Here is a 23,043-nt window from a genome sequence, read left to right as displayed (position 1 = left end):
TGAGGACTCAAGAGGGCCTCTGACAAACCTAACTCCAACAGGTGCGTCTAGCAGCTTTTAACAAGCTTTACTGTCATTTAGTCACATTTACAGGTGGTTTTTTGAATATCTACAGTGTCTGACATGTAGCAGCAGCTCAATAAATGCTTTTCAAATGTGTGAGCAAATTAATGAATGAAGGTTTTCAGTAATGTTGGTTGAAATGCCTCCTGTGACCTCTGGACTTTGGTATCAGATATAAGACAAACTAAACATTGTGCAGATGGTTTTGCGTGTTCAGAATTTTCCAAGTGGAAAGATGATCAAAAACAAATTATTTACTACACGTGATTTCTTTTGGTAGTTCCCCTTCATCTACATTTGTGATCTGCAAGGCTTCTGACCTGCATTGAGTATACACATTCACCTCTCTGAGCTATTCCATGTAAACATCAGATGGAGACTCTGGGTCCAAGTTATTTAGTAGCAGAATTTGCAGAGCATTTCCTGTATGGCTGACAAGGCTGGGCATTTCCCTGACTCCAGACCTATGAGATGGTGATACCCTCTAACCTGTGAAGTAGGTAAAATGGTCAATGCCAAGGGGGGTGGATGGGAAGGTGACAGAAGACAGAAGCAATAGCTCATTGATGTTTGTCATTTTTATTTGCAATACTTTAGGTCCAAGTTTCAAACTGCAATATTTTTACACTCAAGACACAGTCATGCACAATCCATATTTCAATTTTCTATTGCTTCAACCACAATTTAAAATAAAAATATTGAAAACAAAAATCCTTAAAAAGATTGGATGCTGAGGTCAGAAGGATGGAACCATACCATCAGCAGGTCTACAAAAGAAATAACTTACTTAAAAATCAAACAAACAAAAAGACCATAAATACCTTTAATCCAAAGTTACAGAAGAATTTCACTACACATGGTTTACAGATAACACATTTTGACAAAAGTAATGCTCAGCCAAATGAGATACAATTCTGATAAACAATGAAAACGTGGATCCTTCTCAACTTGTTTTGTGTAGATGTTATGAGTATAATCCCAGTAGACATCACTACCCTGTGATCTGGCTCCTCCTGGCTGATGTACTGAGATTAAAAACTCAATGCATTAGTAGTTACAGGATTCTGTGAAGATCTTATCATCAATAATGAATATGGTATTTGCGGGTCCATAAAGCACACCACACACAAGCACACACATTGAACTTGAATTTTGCACTCAGGGCTGGTTGGCACTCTGCTGTAGGCAGGGCATTGGGACCATCCACTAACTCCCAGTTTACCCTCTTTCCAGCAGTGTACTCATCATACAACTGGCCAATCACTGTGGGAGTTGTCATCAGAAATGCTATCTTTGGTTCCCAACAAATTAATTTGTCAACATTCCTCAATGCTAATAGCATGTAATTACTTTTTCATTTCTCTCTGCAACTTGTAAGTGTTTAGGTTCACTCTTAGCAGTCTCAGCCATTAAAATGCATGGGTTCTGCTATCTTGTGCCACTTGAGAATTAAACTCTAGAAAGCCCAGCACTACTTCACAGGAAAGGAGAAGCCCAAGTACAGTTATATTCTAGCAAGTGTGACAGTGTGTTTCTGTTGTAGTGGCAAATACTGGCCACAGCTTAATGAAAACCAGACTTTACATACAGACTGTATGGAAAATGAAAACTGGGAACAGTCAACAGAAAATGGACATTAAAACAAAAACAAAACGAAACAACTGTAAATGAATTGGAAGGCTGCCACAAGTTTTATCAACATCCCCTATTATTATGAACTTCATTTGCTTGAGTTTTTTTTTTTTTTTTTTTTTTTTTTTGGAGACAAAGTTTCACTCTTGTTGCCGAGGCTGGAGTGCAATGGCATGATCTCAGCTCACCACAACCTCCGCCTCCTGGGTTCAAGCGATTCTCCCACCTCAGCCTCCCGAGTAGCTGGGATTACAGGCGCCCGCCACCACACCCGGCTAATTTTGTATTTTTAGTAGAGATGGGGTTTCTCTATGTTGGTCAGGCTGGTCTCGAACTCCTGACCTCAGGTGATCCGCCTGCCTTGGCCTCCCAAAGTGCTGGGATTACAGGCATGAGCCACCGCACCCGGCCCATTTGCTTGAATTTTAAAAATAATCTTACATAGTTATTTTATTTAACTGCAACATAAGAGACTCAGGCTTAAATGTGATATTTGCCATCACTATAGCAGGCTGAATTTGCAAGGCAACCTATAATGCCATAGAATGTTAGACTTTTGGAAAGACCCTAAGGATCATCTAGTCCAATACACTTATTTTACAGATGAGGAAACAGCCATGGAGAGGTTAAGTGACTTGCCTAAGGTCACATAGCAATTTAGTAATAAAGCTCATATTAGACTCTGGGGCTCCTTCTTCCTAGGCTAGTATTTATCCCACTACATCTGACTCATTCTCTACTATCGCTGTTGATTTCCTCTTGGGTACTAAATCTGTTGAACATGTTGCCAGGCTTACTGCTGGTATTATGGGATAGCATTTGCCTGATGGCAGCTTCTAAAGGAGACTCCGATGGCACTAAGCAGTTTCCAAAAGTTTATCTTGCAAGTTCAACCCAATTAAGTGGCAGTAAATGCTACAAGTTGTATAGAATACTCGTACACACAGGTGTGCACATGGAGGTGATATCTCAGTTCCCGCATTTGCAGATTCAGTTAGACATTGTTTAATATTAAACACATTCCCAATGCATGTTGGGTTATATTCATTTGGTCACTTAAAGGAGTGTGGATCAGAAAAGGAATGAAAACACTAAAAGCTAACCAACAGAAAGATTATATCAAAAACAAATCTTCTATGAAAAATTCTTTCATAGGAGAAATATTCCATTATTTCCAAGTTCCCATTTATTTCCTTCCCAGTCCACATGCAAATACATGTTCAGAATTGTGTGCTGAGTTCACTTCAAATCCCAGGCCCATCAAACTGTCAGTTTACAAATGCTGAATTTCAGTCCTCTTGTTCAGAGCTCAGAGACTGGGAGATACTTGCACTACTGGCCATACCTTTGCTTAACTGAATATTAACTGCAAGTAGCTTAGATAAAGACCAAGAGATTCAACCGGGGATGGCAGGGTTAAGACTCCCCTAAGTATTTTTGTATTGAGAATGACCAATAAAAAGCCAGTGACTTCTCTAGGTATAGGGTCTGCTTTTAGTGAAACTAAGCAGCATATCTGAGGTGACTACCTCATTATTAAAGTTCTCACCTAAAATTTCTTTGGTGAGTTAGAAGGAAGTTATCCTTTGGTTAGATGGTCTCCCTTGCTCTTTAAAAATCACAACTACTGCAAACAACCTATAAATAGGCAGAAAAAAGCACATGGAGACCATCCCAAGCCAAAATTAACAGAACTATAACTGAATGCCAACAGGCAGAGACAGTCCTACATATTTGTTTAATGATTTCAAAGTCAGCTTTTAATTGCAAGTCATAACTTCTATTGAAATTAGTGGGACTTGCCCTATTGGTTATTAAAAGAAGAATCCTACCTGAATGATATACAGTAATATCCTGTTGGACAAGAAAATGGTGGGAGCTGGGGATTTTATCCTTCTAGTCCTCCAAAATTCAACCTGAGAGTCTGTTAAAACGTTCCAGAAAGGCAATATCTGCAACAGATGTTATCAAGGGGGCTAATAAAATGGTCACCCCTCCAATCTAAAGCAACCACAAAACAGACACCCGAATGCCACACCAAAGCAGAGGGCAGAGAACCTGTTTTTAAAGCAGAAGAGTGTGTTTGGAGTTCTAATAGTGACATCTCCCTAGCTTTAACTTATAGATAATAGTCTTCTAAGAAAGCGTGTGCCATACCCGAGCGTGTGCCAACCTCAGCACCCAGGCAAGCATAAAGCCTATGGAATAATTATAACTAGCAAATATCTCTGCCCTGCATGCTCTGCGCTCTGGCCAGAAGGCATCTGCTTCTGGCATCTTTTCTATGTGTCTATAGTTCCCTTTCTGCTGTTTATTTATTATAAAGCAATATTATAACAATATCAAATAAAAATTTAAAAAGAAAAAAAAATTCACATAATTCCCCCACCCTAACACAACTGATTTCAATTATCTGTGTTCCCAGTCTTTGTCCATATGCATTTCTTTTTACATAGTTGTAATCCCTGTTTATGTTATTTAAAAGTGATATTATAGAATCTCTCAGAACTGGCAGCCTCATTAGAAATAAACAACCCATTGAGCAAAGGAATATAATTATTTACACGATCTTTGAGCTGAGAAATATCATTTATAGACAAACATCTCAAACTATCAAAACAGTTATACAGACAACAGGAAGCAATTTCGTATTTCTTTTTCTTTTAGCAATGGAATGTGCTTCACCGGGGAGGGATAGATGTAAGGATCAGGTGGTTAAACTCAAACATTGGGGTGCAGTTCACAAGCCTGAAAGAAATCTGAATAACATAAAGAATAAATACTTGAGTTAAATCTTCTTACATGGCTTGGCCATCCAGTAGCCAAAATGGAACATGGACACACAAATATTTACAATGACACACACACGAGATCAGCAAGAACGAAGTCATTACCCAACATGGTGACTGATTTGAGGGGATTGTGTCATCTGAAAATCCTCATGGGATTATGACAACGCACTGGATCCTTGCTAACAACATTAACGTTCTTTCCTTTTTTAAATAAATAATCTCTACTGTGCTTCTCACCCTTCCCTGACTTTCCCACTGCCCTATTCCTAACTCAGGACATTTTGGAATCAACATTGAAGGATGTGCCCTCGTTATCTCAGGGCACACTAGCAACATCAAAGATTTGGATAGACTCACCTGTGTCAAGATGAGCTAAAAAATCCAGGGAAAGAGAATAAACTGTTAACAATCTGGTGTTCAAGTTACTCGATTGTACCAAATGTGAATCCTTCAGCATCACTGTGGCATGAGAAACAGCTTCTTTCTAATACTTATTAGAAATATACATAACTCTCCAATACAGGGAAGGGGCTTTAGAAGCTGTTCTCATTTGAAAATTTACATGAATACAAATTTATAAAAGTAATGCCTCCTGGGATATATTATTATCAAATCTTGGTACAAAGTGGTAATAAAGAAGTACCTGGCTCCTCATTGTTAATATGCTGAACTGAAAGCATAAGAGAGAAGCCATTTCTCTGCCTACAGTGATCTGAAGGGTCACTGCTCCAAGGTCTCCAAAATAACAACAAAAAAAAGGCCTTCTCAACATGTAAGGGATGCTAACTAATGAATAGGGCTTCCTAACCAGGTATTGGGCTCTCTCCACTGGCAGGACATAGTCACTAATGTACTGATTTTTATTTGCATCCCAGGATTTCATTGAATTTCCCGGCACTATGAGTGAAAAATATTTTAAAGTACTTATTTTTAAATGAAATCAAAATTAAGGCCTCTCTCTCTCATTAGAGCAGTGTGGCATTAAAAATTACAGGCCCAGATTCGTTTTTGCAAAGTATAACATAGTATGCTTCAAATTAATATTACCATTTCATTTTCTTTTCACATTTGTTGTTTTATCCCACTGTGGACATTTTCAAGGGGAGGAGGTCAAGCCTCTCCCAACTTTTACAGTCAAAGAAAACAATAGGGAAAATAGGAAATACACCAGTGGGGTCATCTCCTGAACATAAACACGTACACTATATAGTTTGCTGAAACTCTAAAGAAAGTGCTTTCATTTTAAGATGTGGATATATGGATGGTTAGATGGATGGATGTACCTTGGCAAAGAAGGAGAGAGGCCTATGTAACTGATCTCTTTCCCCTTCTTGCTGAATGTACATAAGTTCTGTTTAGATTCTTTTATACTACAAATTAAGAAGCCTTCTATAACACAAATTGTTAGTTTTTCAAAGGCTTAGAGAAACAACTTTCTGTAATTTACAAAATTGCCAATACACTCAAAAGAGAGGCATATCCTTTTCTACACAGACACTCCGCAGATATTTTTCTACTCTCAGAAGATTCAGGAAGTGCCAACTGTTGAATTTTTTAATAAATAGATATATGGTGAAATAGTAGTCAAATTTTGTTATTTTCCCCAAGTCATATAAGGAATTCTGTCGGACTGACATTTCTTGGGATATGATTGTAAGTTAAAATTATTTTCCACTGGAGAGAATTTCAAGACATTTATGAATATGCTTTTGATATTCAAAAGCCCAAAGAACTAAGCATGAACACACCATATTCCGAAACAGAAATAGGTGATACATAGGGAAAATGGGAAGAGGTACTTAGAGCCAAATATTGATTGGGATGTAGCCTTCACTGACCTCCCATTTCTTACAGAGTTGAATGTTTACTATATCACCTTTCTCTAGATCTTTAAAAAACTTTTTTAAACGTTATAAATTGTCAAAATAAATAATTTGTATCATAAGTAAATGATGATTAATGGATCTATTTCCTCCTGGTATGCCTATTTTACAGTGCATATGTTTCATAAGCACAAGAGAGGATTAATTTAGGTATCATTATCTTTGTTTACTTAATGTCCAATAAGGATTTCAGTATTCTACATTTATCTGGTTTTGGCTCTCAGAGAAAGTCCCATCTTTGTTTAAATGTGGTTTCTCCTATGAGGATTTCCTAGGTTCAGAACCTGAACTCACCTAGCAGGATGTCACAGTTTCAGTGTGTCCTCTTTCAGGTATTAAGGAGATTAACAACCTGGTTTACTCAACTATCTTTTAAGCATCATTGTGAAAATGTGACAGGATTTCACCGTTTGAGCTTTATTTAGATATACAGTTTTTTGAAAGCCCTTCCTGAACACACATATTCCTCTCCACTTTTGGAAAATGTCTTAAAAGAAACCTTTTCCAATACAAATGCAGAAAAATAGGTACACAAACCAAGCCACCACTATAGAAGAAGAATAAAAAATTGCAACTCTATTAGGGCATGGACTTCCACATGTTCACACAGTACTTGCTCTGGTATTTTTTGTTTGCTTGTTTTTGTTTTGTTTTTGTTTTTGTTTGTTTTTTTTTTGTTTTTTTGCCTTGCTTTTTTTGCTTTCTTTTTTTAGAAAAACATTTTGACATCTTTTTTTTTTCTGGACATCTAATGACAATGCAAGTGAAAAACATCACATTGGGTAAGGAGTTTTGAAGGAGGTTTGAATGCAAGAGGGACTACTCTCTAACTTAAAAACAAACACAACACTATGAAGAGGGAGTGTGCATCTTTGAGAAACCTTTTTCTTCAAAGTGAATGCACAAAATGAGGGGATTCACTACTGGCTCTTTCGCTTCACGGTGGAAGTGACCACTTTATGGTCACTTCAACATTGCTGCCCTGTTTGGGCTGCGATTCAGGCTTACAAATAAATTACATAATCTGAGGGAGTAGGAAAAAGGCTTATAAGAAGTTTCTATTCATTTGAAAGGTAAAGAACCCCCACACCATTTGACTGTCTTTTCTTCCATCTTTCCTGCAGCAGAGTTTTATTTCAGTCTTACTCATGAGGGAGATGGTGAGGTGTAAGGCTTGCAGTCTTAGCGGCTGCTGTTCTTAATCGCTTCCTTTGCAGCGATAATCAGAGGAGTCAGGCTGGAGAGAGGCTTGGCTAATTTTAAAAATGGATGCTGCAGAAGGAAGGAAAAAGAGAAATTATTGGAATTATTTCCTCCAACAAGTATATTACTTTACATTTTCAAGCAGCCCTTTTTAATTAAGATATATTTTGAACACCCAATTAAATATCATTTAATTAAAAACGGTGCCAGCTTTTGTCTTTCAGATGTTTTTGTACTTCAATGTCATGAAATCCTCTGGAAGCTGACTAGCAGAGTGAGAAACTCTGAGGGATCTTGTAAAACCTCACTGTGTCTGCAACAGTCTGACTCTCTGATTTTCCTAAACTGATATATTTATCTAGAGAAGCTGTCATGCTTGGAAAAAGTATATTTAGTTAACCACTAGAGAACTCTGTCCTGAAACCAATGGCTTACTAACTGCTAAACCCAACGGCTGTGCCTCTACCATTTCTCTTTTGGCCCCTCTGCAGTACTTAATAAAAGTGAATATCCCTTCCTTCTTTGAATTTTTTTAATTTATTTTTTTTGCCTCAGAAGCCTGTGACATTCTACCATATTGGGTCTCTTCCATGCGCATGTGCACTGAATATTCCAGCTCCATTTTCTTCCCTGGTTTCACTTCCTCCTCCTACCTCCCACTCATAAGAACTTGGCTGTCATCATCTTCTTTTTTTAATTTAATTTCTTACAGATGTCATTCTCTTTCGTGGTTTCAACCCACCATCAGCTTTATGGAGATGACTCCTAAATCCATAGTGTGTGACCTGATCTCTTTCCTGAACTCTGGTCCTAGTTTTCCTGCTGGATATTTCCTACGGGATTTTCTTCTGTCACCTTAAATTCAACATTTAAAAAGTTATGTTACAGTCTCACAAGCAGGGCAATCTTGTGTAATGTAAGCTACAGGGGCTTTGGAGTCAGAGCACTTAGGTTAAATCCTCATCTCTGTTTATTAAAATGGTTAAATGAGGTAAGTGGCAATCCCTTGTAAGTTACATAGGGTCAAGAAATGTTAGCTATTATATTGTCTTCCATCACTTGTCCTCTTGCTGAATGCTACCATTGACTTGATAGCCTGAAGTCACTTTTGTCTTCCTCTTCTTTATGTTCTAAATGCAATAAGCTACCGGGTACTCTCTTCTCAACGTCTCTTACATTTATCTCTTGCTTATTATTATTATTATTATTATTATTATTATTTTTTGAGATGGACTCTTGCTCTGTTGCCCAGGCTGGAGTGCAGTGGCACAATCTCAGCTCACTGCAACTTCCGCCTCCCAGGTTCAAGTGATTCTCTTGCCTCAGTCTCCTGAGTAGCTAGGATCACAGGCGCATGCCACCATGCCTGGCTAATTTTTGTATTTTTAGTAGAGGCAGCATTTCACCATGTTGGCCAGGCTGGTCTCAAACACCTGACCTCAGGTGATCCGCCTGCCTCGGCCTCACAAAGTGTTGGGATTACAGGCATAGCAATCATAGCAATCACGTCTGGCCATCTCTTGCTTTTTCTAATTCAATCCTAATCATCTTAATCCCAAATTATAATAACTCCCCCTTGGTCTCCCTGTCTCCATTTTTTCCTGTTGCTAATTCTTACCACATACTACCAGATTAATCTTCATAAACAAAGTTGTCATCATGCTTGTCCCTCAGACATCTTCAGTGTTTCCCCACTGCCTACAGCCCCAACTCTTAAGCCTGGTGTTCAAGGCCCACCATAGGATTATCTCCTGCAGCTTCTTTACTTGAACTCTTTATTTCAGCTACACTTTCTAGGTTCTGTTCCTGTAGACCTTGCCCATATGTCTTTGGTTATACCCTAACACTTCCTTCCATTTGAAATCCCTTCCCTTATTTTCTTCAACTTATCTAAACCTGATCACTTCTTTAAGGCCCAGAAGACCTCTTTCCTGTTTGCAGACATTTTCTGATCACCCCTAGCTTACAGAAGTATTTCTCTAATCAACGATATCATTTACTATTTGAACAGCTCTTTGGGTTGAATGAGTCTGTAAACAGCTTTGCATTATATTTTCACGTACCTAAGAAGGTTGTGAACTTCTTAAATGGAGGAATCATGCCTTTTAATAGGTTTGTATCACCCACTGCACTTATGCTTTACAAATGGAAGTTGCTCAATAAATATCAATTGATGGACAGAACTGTCTTAGGTCATACAGAAAGACACACAAATATTGAAAACCTGTGTCTTTTCTCCAGCCTTCCAGTGGGGTGAATGTCCTGCATCTCTCCCCTTTCTAATCTTGAAAATGGCAATAATAGGCTAGAGTCAGAGAATGGAGTTGCATGGACTCAAAGAGAAATACAGGCTATTGCTTACATATATAAAATGAAAAGACGCAATAAACTATTCAATTTAGACTCAAAATACAATTTTGTATCAGTTATCTGACTGGTTCATATAAAAGTATTGTTGGGGAATGAATTAACTAGATAATTGATTTAATGATCTATTTAGCTGGATAGCCACATTTATCTGGATAGCCAATTGAAGATAACCTACACCTTCAATTATCCTTACAAGAAGATATAAGAGGAATGTGTATCAGAATGTGTATGTGGAGTGGTGGGAGGGGTGAAAAAATATAAAAGTGATGTACTCAAAAGTTGTCTTTTCATCTGTAATTTGAGGCTGGATTAATTAGAGGATTAACAAAGGGCCATTCCAGATTTGACATTTTAGGGCCCTATGATAACCTGTGAAATGCTTGCAGGTAGCAGAAAAGAAAAGATGTAGTCTCTTCAGTTTCTCCAAATAGGTTTATTCCAGGTATGATCTGAGTTAGGGTGGGATAGTTTTTGCCTGGGTGCAGCTCTGTCTCTGGAAGGAGTTCAGAAGCAACAGGAACAGGTTTTTCTTTCAGGGAGTAGGCTAGAACAGACAATCTGTGGTTAATGTGCTGTATAACCAAGTGTTGCACCTTCTGTTTAATTGGCTTATGTGTTCAAAATCACAAAGAAAAATAGCAGTCATTGTTCTTAGATGTTAAATGTCTTCATACATGTCCCTGAGAAACACTCCCCAGCAGTGAAGCTATGTGTATAATCCTGGGCACGTACTGCTTTATCAAATAAAGACATATTTTTATCTAAATTGGTTTGTGTGTGATGTGTGGTGGAAAGTCAGACAATTCAGGGCTCATATCCCAGCTCTGCCCTTCAAGAGCTGTGAGTCTCAACTTTTACATCTATAAAATGGGATAATAATGCCTACCCTATAAAGTTGTTATAAAAATGAAATAATTTATTGAAAGAATTTGGTACATAGTAAGTATTATTTCTCATCATGTATACTAATCCCTGGGAGCCGTGAAAAGGACAAATGGTTACAGAGGCACTCACCACTGGATGGTACTCACCCAGGCAAGCAGGTGCCTGCCAATTGGCATCACAAGCAAAGGGGCTTTGACCAGCAAAGCATTAGAGTAGCAAATGCCATGGAAATAATTGCATAGTTATGTAGAGAATTACCTCCGGCCAAGAGCACCTGCATACAACATCCAGGGGCACAAGTAAAGTTTAGAACAAAACACCAACACCAGAGGGTCACATTGCTTTTTTTTTCCTTGCAAAATAAGACTCCAGGAAGAACAAAAGAGATTTACAGATTACACTGCCAACTTCGCAGAAGAAAGGCAACACGTCAATCAATCATGTATTAGATGCGTGCCTATAGTTATGTGCCTGTGGTCTAAAATAAAATGGTAATAGCCTAACTCTAGACATCTCTTGACAGAGCTCTCTGTCACACATTGAGATGGAAAAGCTGAGTATAATGCCTCTCTTTGTAATTGTCCTATTTTATTTTCACCTGCAAAAGCTCCTTGGCAGATCCTCGCCTATCCACATCCATCTCAAGACAGCGATTTAAAAAGTCACGGAATACAGCTGACAGTCTCTCCGGATTCTGGAGCTCTGGAGTTCCATTAGTGGCTATCAGATACAATGCCTGTAGAAAAAAATAGAAAAATCCATTCAGCACATACATATTAAAATCATGGCTTGGCATAGAAGGCAAAAATCCAGTTTCTTCTGGTTTACATTCTGGGTCTTAATAATTCCACTTTAGAGAATGACACATATATTTCAAAGTTTCTATAACATTTAGAAATGATTAATATTGGCAGTAACTAAGGTGACAGTGAAGTGTCGTCCTACCTCCAAAAACTTAAAAATAAGGTTATATGGTTGTCCTCTGAGAGTTAAGCCAGTAAAAACCCACGTATAATGAATATGTGATTAAGTATCTAGAAAATTAAACCAAAGGATTGCCTGTAAATCTGTTTCTCTAAAGACTTGGGGAATACACATACATCCATTCATTTTGACCTGAGTATAACCTTGGGAAAGTGCAATGGAAAGGTAATTGTAATTTGCTAAGTGCTTATCTTGTTTGAAGAATGTTTGTGAATAGATGTGGAATGAAGAGAGTACATTATAGAATTAGGGAAGTACAATGAACCAGAAGATGCCAGTGCCTGGATGAGAGAGGCAAGCTGTGGGGCCCAAGAACTCAAATACTTTTACCCTGTGGCAGCTGTATCCCTATTGATTTTAATTAGATTTCCCATGAAGGTGCATCTACAATGAGAGGAAATATGAGGAAAAAATGACAATAGTAGTCTTGGCACCTGACAATTATCATGGTAAAATAATAAGTTGCTAATAATTGTATATTTCTCTGAGAGCTTTGTGGTATAAGGCCACCACTAAGAGATATCAAGTCATGATGGCCTGAGAGAATCAATGTCTCTAGTCTTCTAGTCAGAGTTGAACTCAGGACTACGATTAATTCACAAAGGTAAACCCATCTTTTGAAGGTTTTTTTTTTGAGACGGAATCTTGCTCTGTTGCCCAGGCTGGAATGCAGGGCACGATCTCAGTTCACTGCAACCTCCGCCTCCTGGGTTCAAGTGATTCTCCCGCCTCAGCCTCCAGAGTAGCTGGGATTACAGGCACACATCACCATGTTAGTAGAGATGGGGTTTCAGCATGTTGGCCAGGCTGGTCTTGAACTCCCGAACTTAAATGATCCACCCACCTCGGTCTCCCAAAGTGCTGGGATTACAGGTGTGAGCCACTGCGCCCAGCTGAGGGTTCTTGATACAAGAAAGCTGGCCATTACTGATCCCCCCTCTAAGCAAACAATTCAAGAGCATTTAGTATGTACCAGATAGTTTATTAGACACTGGTAGAGCTAAGGATGAATAAGACAGTGATCTTGCTTTGAAGGATCACGCAGTTTAGTGGGAGACAGACATATATAGAGAGCTACAGTACAGTGGGCCAAGAGCTAATCGAGGAAACTAGAAAGCACTAAGTAAACACAAGGATGAAGTAGTTTACACCACAGCTCAGAGAAAGCTTCACAGAGGAGGCTGACATTTTAAAAGGGTATTGAAGAATAAGTAGGAGTTTGCCTGCAGGTACAGCCAGGGTTTTACCAGCCCATGCAACAAACTCCCTAACTCATGAAGACATGTTCCCCCTGAAGTTGCCCAGGTTTTGCAGCAAATTATCATCCCCTTTCCCCTTTCTCTACTCTAGCTTCTATTATTATTATTATAGGTATTTCTATAAAAGTCCTTTTGCAGGCCAGTTTTCATCAGCTCTTGAAGACATCTCTTGTTTTTAGCAACTCCCACAGATGTACTTTAGAAAGGGTCAGGAACAACCGTTTAATCTAGTGGCTGTCAACTTTATAGCATGCATCAGAATCATCCAGAGGATTTGTTAAAACACAGGTTTCTGAGCCACCCCAAGAGTTTCAGTAAATATGGGCAGGGGCCCAAGAATTTGCATTCTAATAAGTGTCCTGTTGATGTTGAAGCTGCTGGTTCCAGGACAACACTTTAAGAACAACTAGTTTAATCCACCCAAGTAATTAAGCAATGGGCTAAACTAGAGGGTCCCAGACTTGTCTGAACATTAGAATCACTTGGGGAGAGTTAGAAAATCCCCATGCTCAGTTCTCACCCCCAGAAAAATTAAGTAAAAACCTCTGGGAACAGAACCTAGGTGCCAATATTTTTAAGCTCTCCAGGTGATTCCAATTTACAACCAACAATGAGAATCCCTGGCTGAGAACCTGGAGCCCAATTCACACATAATAACTCAGAATCTCTGTGTCGTATGTACACCAAAGGTAAGAGCCACAGAATTCCATAGGAGATTGTCTTGCATAGCAATGTGTGAGAATTACAATGCCATATGCTTCTCTAGAGTGCATGGAAACTTTTGGCTTTTCCTTCTAGTACTGTACACTTAAAAACCCACATGTAAATACATCCCTCACCCCTACGAAATGAACATCTTCCTTTCCCCCAACTCTCATTCCTTTGTAATTTTCAATACCTTCATTGATGAACAGGAAATGCAGGTGGCAGCTATTAGGACCTCCATGCCAACATACAAGTCAGTGACAAATCCAGTTTTGACTAAAAGGAGATGGGATGCTTTTAGAAAATCACTGATTGGGCTAAAATCGAATAGTGCACAATCATAGCAGATATAGTCAATTAAGTTCAAACTGCTTTTGTTCTTGGATGATTAGTACTTGAAGCACCTGTCCTCCCAAACATCTTTATTCCTTTATTAAAACAAAATCAGTTGCTACAAATTGCATTCGCTGCCTCCTCCTAAAACTTTGATTTCAGCTGGCTACAACTTCCCCAAAGTCACTGTTCTTGCTTTTTTTCCTGCTCTGTAGCCAAGCCCAGACCTAAACAAGCACACCTCTTTCTTCCTTTCCCAGACTCGTTTCCGCTCTCTGTAGATCTGTATTCATGCTATAATGTCTCATTTTCTCACTTTACTTTCACCATTCTTAGCTTAATATATTCTATTCCACATAATTTTCTTCCTTTAAAGTATATACACATCTTCTCTACCTGAGTCCTTCTCATCTCTCTTCAATCTATGCATAATTACCTAAGGAAATACTTGGCCTTTTTTCCATTCCATTTAAGAATCCAAAAAAATGACCTTAATCATAGTTGTTAAGCCTGAGTAGTGCTAGTGAAATAGTACATCAAGGGAGAAGAAAGCCCTGTAATTTGAAGGAAAATCTGAAGTAATGAAGAGCCAGTGCTACGAACCTCTACAGTACTTCAAAGAACCCTTATGTCCTCCTCAGAACTTCAACAAAAAGGTCTGGCTGTAGTTTTTGTTAGGGGGTGGGTCTGATAGTAGGAGGTTCTGATTGGTGGCCTAACAGCAGACTCCTGCCCTGGTTGATTAGTGTTGATCTGCTTATACTCCCTCATCCATAAACAAGGTATCAAATGCAAGGTTGCCTTTTGCTCAACACTATGTCATAAATATTTTTGGATGTTTTAAAAATTCTTCATAAATATCATTTTAAGAGCTGCATAATAGTTCATCGTGTTGATGCACCATAATTACTATTGGTGAACTGATTAAAAAATGCATGCAGTAAGAAAAAGGCTGAAACACACCAATTTGTGAATACTGGTTCTCTCTGGATGGTAGGATTGTTGGTGACTTAATTTTTGAAATGTATTCTTTAATTTTTCAAATTTTCTACAATGGACACAGTTGCTTTTATTATTTTAAAACCTCCAAAACATTAGTTAGAAAATACAGTTAAAAAGCTGCAGTGTCCAATTTACACAAAAATCCCCATCTATTTCTCTTTGTCTTCCTAGGATTAAACCTGCTTTTCATCAAGCCCTACTCTTTGAGGGAAACAAAAACCCAGACTATTTCTTTTGCAACTATTGTTTTCATTTTAATTGCAACAGTATTATTTACAACTAATTTCCATTGCAAAAATCCACACTTTCAGTTATATATGGGCTAAACTGGCTTTTGTGGACTGGCCTGGGAACCTAATCACTATGTGTAATGCCACTTCTATGGGAAAATGCACTCTGAGGTCCAAATAATTAACTTAAAAATGTACTTTTGGAACACATCCTGTGAGTAAGCTGGGGACTCTCTTAGTAAAAAAAAGAAAATTGCTACCCACTACCCAGCTAATGAGAGACAAATACAGTTGTAGCCAATAAAACAATGACAACAAAAAGGGTTTTACTAGCAAAGTCAAGTATTAGATAAAGAAAGATTAAGGACAATAGTTCTGGGCATGAGTGATAACATGTTGGTTTTATCTGAGCTAATGAAAACTCAAAGAAAATAAGGTGGCTATTAGAAATTAGACTAGAGATTTCCCATATACTAGTTGGTTGCTTCTAATGTTAAGTAAGAAACCATATAATCATCTTTTCCCCCTTCTTCCTCACCCAGCAATCTTCCCCGCTCCACACCCTTATTATAAATAGTCCACCAGGTTCTATTAATGCAACCTTTAGAAATGTCTTTCATACCCATCCACTTCTCTCTATCCCTATTGTCTTTGCTTAAAGTCGGGCTTCTTTCAGATGGTTCCAAAGTTACGATAACCTCCTAACCGTTTTTCCATTATTCAAGCCTTTTTATTCTTCAGTCTATCCTCCTTAACAATCTTATCTCATCACAGGTCTCATCATGTCATTCACTTCCTGCTTTAAAATTTTTTTTTTCTTTTTCTTTTTTTTTTAATTATACTTTAAGTTTTAGGGTACATGTGCACATTGTGCAGGTTAGTTACATATGTATACATGTGCCATGCTGGTCTGCTGCACCCACTAACTCGTCATCTAGCATTAGGTATATCTCCCAATGCTATCCCTCCCCCCTCCCCCCACCCCACCACAGTCCCCAGAGTGTGATATTCCCCTTCCTGTGTCCATATGATCTCATTGTTCAATTCCCACCTATGAGTGAGAATATGCGGTGTTTGGTTTTTTGTTCTTGCGATAGTTTACTGAGAATGATGGTTTCCAATTTCATCCATGTCCCTACAAAGGACATGAACTCATCATTTTTTATGGCTGCATAGTATTCCATGGTGTATATGTGCCACATTTTCTTAATCCAAACTATCATTGTTGGACATTTGGGTTGGTTCCAAGTCTTTGCTATTGTGAATAATGCCGCAATAAACATATGTGTGCATGTGTCCTTATAGCAGCATGATTTATAGTCATTTGGGTATATACCCAGTAATGGGATGGCTGGGTCAAATGGTATTTCTAGTTCTAGATCCCTGAGGAATCGCCACACTGACTTCCACAATGGTTGAACTAGTTTACAGTCCCACCAACAGTGTAAGAGTGTTCCTATTTCTCCACATCCTCTCCAGCACCTGTTGTTTCCTGACTTTTTAATGATTGCCATTCTAACTGGTGTGAGATGATATCTCATAGTGGTTTTGATTTGCATTTCTCTGATGGCCAGTGATGATGAGCATTTTTTCATGTATTTTTTGGCTGCAAATTGCTTCAAAGAGAATAAAATACCTAGGAATCCAACTTACAAGGGATGTGAAGGACCTGCTTTAAAATTTTTTGTCACTCCCCATGGTCCACAGAGGTGGTTTTCAAACTGTGCTCCCCAAAATTCCTCTTAAGAGCAGTTAAGAGGGAAAAGAACAGGGAGAAAGAGGAGGAGATACTCTAAGACTCTCCCCAACACATACATTTTCTTTCTTTTTTTTTTTTTTTTTTTGAGACGAAGTCTTGCTCTGTTGCCAGGCTGGAGTGTAGTGGTGCGATCATGGCTCACTACAATCTCCACCTCCTGGGTTCAAGCGATTCTCCTGCCTCAGCCTCCTGAGTAGCTGGGATTACAGGCGCCCACCACCATGCCCAGCTAATTTTTGTATTTTTAGTAGAGACAGGGTTTCACCATGTTGACCAGGATGGTCTTGATCTCCTGACCTCATGATCCACCTGCCTCGGCAACCCAAAGTGCAGGTCATGAGCCACCGCGTCCAGCCCACATACCTTTTTCAATCAGAAAATTTGTGCATTTTTCTCCATTTATTTGTGCTTCCAAGCAAGGTTTCACTGGAACCAGAGGATCATTATAGTTGTTTGAAAACTACTGATTCACAGGACATAGTAAAGATTCCTTAGGCAGTCCTGTATGATTTGCCCCCTGCCCACCTTTCCAGTTCCAGTTTCCATCTGTTCTCTTCTCACCCTAGGGCCCTTCTCCCAACTCCTCTCCCGCCCCGCCACACACATACACACTGGCTGAAGCTCACATACTACTCACACCAATTTGTTCATCATTCCCTGAATAGGAAATGCCTTTCATTGCTGCCTAAAATGCTATCCTCATTTGCCTTAAGTGCCTGGTAAACTTGCTTTTCAAGCACTGGTTAAAATGCCATCTCCTCTTTGAAGTCTTCTCCATCTCTCCTAGACAGGTAAACATGGTGACCAACCACTCTGGTTTTCTGGGGACTATCCTGAGTTTTAGTATTGAAGGTTTTGTGTCCCTCAATCTCAAGCAAACCAGGATAGTTCTATGGTCACCCTGCAGATGGAATTAGCCATTTCCTTCTTTGAACTCTGATAGTTCTTGGTTTATATGTCTATTTTTACATTGTATTATATATGAACACTTGTTATTTGTTTACAGGTCTGTCTTCCTTCCTAGATTGTGAGCCCATGGAAGGTAGCAGCTGTGTTATAACCAACTGTGGATTTTGTGACAACTTGCTCAAAATAGGTGATCAATAAATGTTTTTGTTGCTGGACAAAATAGCCAAAATGTTTAAATTTAACTGAGCTGAGACTATAACAGACTTATATACATAAGTATTAAAGCTCAGAACCTAAAAGTGACCTATTAAAATCTAAGAAGATATGCAGAAAATGAAAAATAGCACCTTTTCTGAGCTGAACAGGCCTGGCATGTAATAACTTCTGATGACCCCATTGTTCAGTGTGGGAGAATGAAGAGAGCTGTATGAATAGTGTATGTAAGGGGATGTCATCACCAAAGGGAGGGAAAACTGGAAAAAGATGACTAAAACATGGCCAATGCAGAAAGACCCATAGAGAAAGGGAAGAAAAAAAGTGTTCTCTGGAACTTGAAACATAGTTCAGAAACTTATTCTCTCTGGCTGTTCTTGAACAGAAAAGGTACTCTTGATTAATCTATTAGATCATTTAACAAGATCTGCTTTCTTCCTGAGGTGAGGCAATATAGGCCCCATAACCTACGGACCTTATTTATAATGTTAGAAATACAACCTTTGGCCAGAAAAACGGTGGCTTTCTTCCTTGTGATATAAGCATTACCTAGAAGTTTCTGATGTTCTCGAATTCTTCATAATAACTCTAAATATCTTGGTAATAACACACAAACATCAAAGTTTCCACTGACACTGATGTGCAACTGAATTTACCTAAGTACTAAGAGAAAACTAGGTTACCAAGTTTAAGGGATAATTCAATTTACTATATTAACAATTTCCTCAGTTAAAAAAGATCAAAGCAGTCATCATAGAAGTTACCACATTTCTCCAAAGAAGTCCCCACACAATCCATATGTACTCAATAAATTGTTATTAAGGCAGTTTTGCAACAGGACTAACCACTTAATTAAAAAGCTTTAGTTTGTGACTTCAGTTCATTACAACAGTTTATAAAGTTTAAGTTAAGAAATTAGAAAACAAACCAGAGGACTTACATGGAAACGTGTTAGCAACCATGAGGGGCCCCAGCACCAATATAAAGACTCACTTTACAAAGAGGATAGGGTGCAGTACAAACATTTCTTTGTAGGCTGAATATTTGAGATGCAAAACACATTTTACCATGGAAATCATATGATACATGGTGACAGGGCTCCAGCCCAGCCCTAAAAGTCGACTTAACATACAATGCAACTGAACTATAGGAGGGCTATTCATTGATACCTTGATATCTGTATAAATGTTATATCCATGGAAAGTATTAATAGATAACTTTTACTGAATGATACTATTAGCTTGTGCAATTTACATATAAACCCCTGAAGTTTATTTTAGACTGTTTATAATAAGTTCTATTTTGATCTCCAATTGAGAAGAAACTGAGGCTTGTGGAGATAAGAAGAACTTGCCCAATGTCACACAACTAGTATTTGAATCCAGGGAGTATGAATCCAGAGTTCATGCTCTTGACCACTGCACAATACCACGTCTCACTGTTCCCAGTCTCTGTTATGGGAGTGCTCCTAGAAAAGGCAGACAAGGGCTTTTCAAGGAGTGAAGCACACTGTGTATAAGCTACTGGTTTAATTGATCCACCTCTGCCTGTACAGAAGAAATGGGTCCTCTTGAGGTCAATCATTCTCTACCTGTTTGGAAATGGGGAACAAAGGGGAGGTACCCACTCAGAGAGGTAGAGGGGTTTCATACAGTATTGTATATTGCCCACTGTCTAGTACACACACACACACACGTCATTCCTCGGTATCTATGGGGGATTGGTTCCAGGAACCCCTTTAGATACCAACATCTATGGATGCTCAAGTTCCTCATATAAAACCTATGCGCAGCCTCCCCTATACTTTAAATCATCTCTGGATTGTTTATGATACCTACCTAATACAATGTAAATGCCATGTAAATACAGCCATGCATTGCTTAATGATGGGGAATACATTCTGAGAAATGCATCATTAGGCAATTTCATCGTTTTGTGAACATCATAGAGTGCACTTACACAAACCTAGATTGAATAGCCTACTACACACCTAGGCTATATGGTACAGCCTATTGCTCCTAGGCTATAAATCTGTACAGCATGTGACTGTATTGAATACTGTAGGTGACTAGTGCAGCGTGTTTAAGTCTTTGTGTATCTAAAAATAGAAAAAGTACAGTAAAAATATGGTATAAAGGATAAAACATGGTACACCTGTGTAGGGCACTCACTATGAATGGAGCTTGCAGCACTAGAAGTTGCTCAGGGTCACTGAGTGACTAGTGAGTGAATGTGAAAGCCTAGGACATTACTATACACTGCCATAGGCTTTATAAATACTGTACACTTAGGCTACACTAAATTTATTTAAAAATTGTCTTTCTTCGATAATAAATTAGCTTGCTGTAAGTTTTTAAATTTATAAACTTATTTTTTCAACTTTTTGACTCCTTTGTAACAGTTTAAAACACATTGTACAGCTGTACAAAAATATTTTTTAAATATCCTTATCCTATAAACTATAAACATTTTCTATCTTAAAAATGTTTTCCTTTTTTCATTTCAAACTTTTTTGTTAAAAACTAAGACACAAACAGGCTGGGCATGGTGGCTCACGCCTGTAACCCCAGCACTTTGGGAGCCGAGGCGGGCGGATCACCTGAGGTCAGGAGTTCGAGACCAGCCTGGGCCACATGGTGAAACCTCGTCTCTACTACAAATACAAAAATTAGCTGAGTGTGGTGGAAGGCACCTGCAATCTCAGCTACTAGGGAGGCTGGGACATAAGAATTGCTTGAACCTGGGGGTTGGAGGTTGCAGTGAGCCAAGACGGCACAACTGCACTCCAGCCTGGGTAACAAAGTGAGACTCTGTCTCAAAACAAAACGAAACAAAACCTCCCCAAAAACTAAGAAACAAACAAACACATTAGCCTAGGCCTAGACAGCGTCAGGATCATCAATACCACTGTTGTCCCCTCTCTATATCTTGTCCAACTGGAAGGACTTTAGGGGCAATAACTTGTATGGAGCTGTCACCTCCTAGGATAACAATACCTTGCTTGCAAATACTTCCTGAAGGACCTGCCTGAGGCTCTTCTTGAGGAGTAGGTTTGTTTATACCATCATCACTACAAACATGTAAGTAATGCATTGAATTAGGATATTATGACATCACTAGGTGATAGAAATTTTTCAGCTCCATTATAATCTTATGGGACCACCACTGTATATTCAGTCCATCATTAACCAAAACATTGTTATGCAGCACATGACTGTAGTTGTCATACTGTATTGTTTTGGGAATAACTACAAGAAAAAGTCTGTACATGTTTAATACAATGAAACCATCATTTTTAAAAATACTTTTGATTTGTGGTTGGTTGAATCCATGGATTTCACACCCATGGATCAGAGGCTCAACTGTATGTGTGTGTATATATATGTATGTGTGTGTATGTGTATATGTATATGTATATGTGTATATATATACACACATATACGTATATGTATATATACACACATATACGTATATGTATATATACACACATATATATGTAAATATGTATATGTATATATATATACACACATACATATATGTATATGTATATATGTATATATACACACACATATATGTGTGTGTATATATATGTGTGTATATATATACACACACACACACACAGACACGTATATATCTATCTACATTGAAGGTTTATATGCAGCTGGTTGTTGCCTGCAACTGACTCCTAATCTGATTCTTTTGTTGTTTTAGAATCTCCAACTAACTTTGAGTGTTTTATGAGAGATATTTGCCAACAAGTGACTTAACACCTTATGACTTAGTTTACTCGTGACCTGGGATTTCACAGTTTAAAAGCCAGAGTATATTGCTGCCTCTGATGTGTTTATGGATATCATGAAAGTGTCTGCCATGTCTTTTTTAGAAGAGAGTAATGAGGGCCAAATATACAAAAAGAAATAATCACATTATAATGAACGCTGTATTCCATACTTGGGCTTACTCAACCCAAAACTTCAGTGTGATAGCTGAATGAGCAATGTGGTCTAATTTAGCTTCCTACCTGTCTTACATAGAAGTTCTCACTGGTCACTAAATTATGAGGGACAATTGTTATTGTTTTGTTGTTTAATCCTTAAAAGGCTATTTAAAATGAACCTATTATAGATCTATCCCCTTATAGGTTGATAGTAAAAGGTAATTAGGTAGGGCTGACTCACTGGCTGTTAGCCTAGCTTAAATGTGCTCCTTTCAAGCACAAAGGACTGACCAATGCCATAAAATAAATTACAGATAACTCCAACAATATGTGTGCTCATTCTCAGAACTAATAATGCTTGCTAAGAATTGCAGAGGGGGCTACTTGTGCTTATGAAGCAACCCTGGGCACTCAAAGCAGTACCCAAGGTTTGGAACTATAGGGCATTTGGAAGTAGGGATGTGGGTAAGTACAGAGCTAGGAAAGGAAGGAAAGCAAAATGGTGCAAAAGGTAGAGGCAAGAAGCTGTGAGAAGCAGAGGAAGCAAAACAAAACTTTAGGGCAAAAACAGGGGCCAAAAGACAATGGGAGGAGAATATCGCTGGTGGAATGAGGACAAAGAGAAATGAAGATAGATAAGGGCTAGACAATCTGGGAGACCAAGGGGACCTGGATCCTAGGTCCCATTCTGTGACTGCTCCATTGTTCCTGGTCCTTTTCCCACAAAACTTCTCAAAATACTGTGTATACTTGGTTTATCAACTTCCTCACCTCCCATTTTCTCTTTAACACACAACAAATTTCTAGTCCTAAGGTAATATTTAATATTATACATTTGTTCATGTTTCATTTCAGAATATTAGTGCAAGAAGGGACTAGCACTC

General features: G+C 38.5%; 1 protein-coding gene across 26 annotated transcripts in view; it reads right to left on the bottom strand.

Moving 5' to 3' along the window:
• Nucleotides 1-623: 623 nt before the first annotated feature.
• Nucleotides 624-23,043, bottom strand: part of PAK3 (p21 (RAC1) activated kinase 3) — a 284,926-nt gene continuing 262,506 nt past the window's right edge. For 25 of the 26 annotated variants that reach the window (XM_016942629.4, XM_063803778.1, XM_054676184.2 and 22 more), the window contains 2 exons: nt 11,427-11,564; nt 624-7,642 (listed from right to left, as the gene is read on the bottom strand). In XM_016942629.4, coding sequence (XP_016798118.1) covers nt 7,553-7,642; nt 11,427-11,564 — 228 coding nt within the window. In that variant the 3' untranslated portion in view covers nt 624-7,552. The remainder of the gene's footprint in view (nt 7,643-11,426; nt 11,565-23,043) is intronic. The other variant, NM_001009039.1, reaches the window with a different exon arrangement.

Source organism: Pan troglodytes, chromosome X (genome assembly GCF_028858775.2).
Source record: "Pan troglodytes isolate AG18354 chromosome X, NHGRI_mPanTro3-v2.0_pri, whole genome shotgun sequence".
Lineage (NCBI taxonomy): Eukaryota > Metazoa > Chordata > Mammalia > Primates > Hominidae > Pan > Pan troglodytes.
This window is presented reverse-complemented; position numbering and strand designations above follow the sequence as displayed.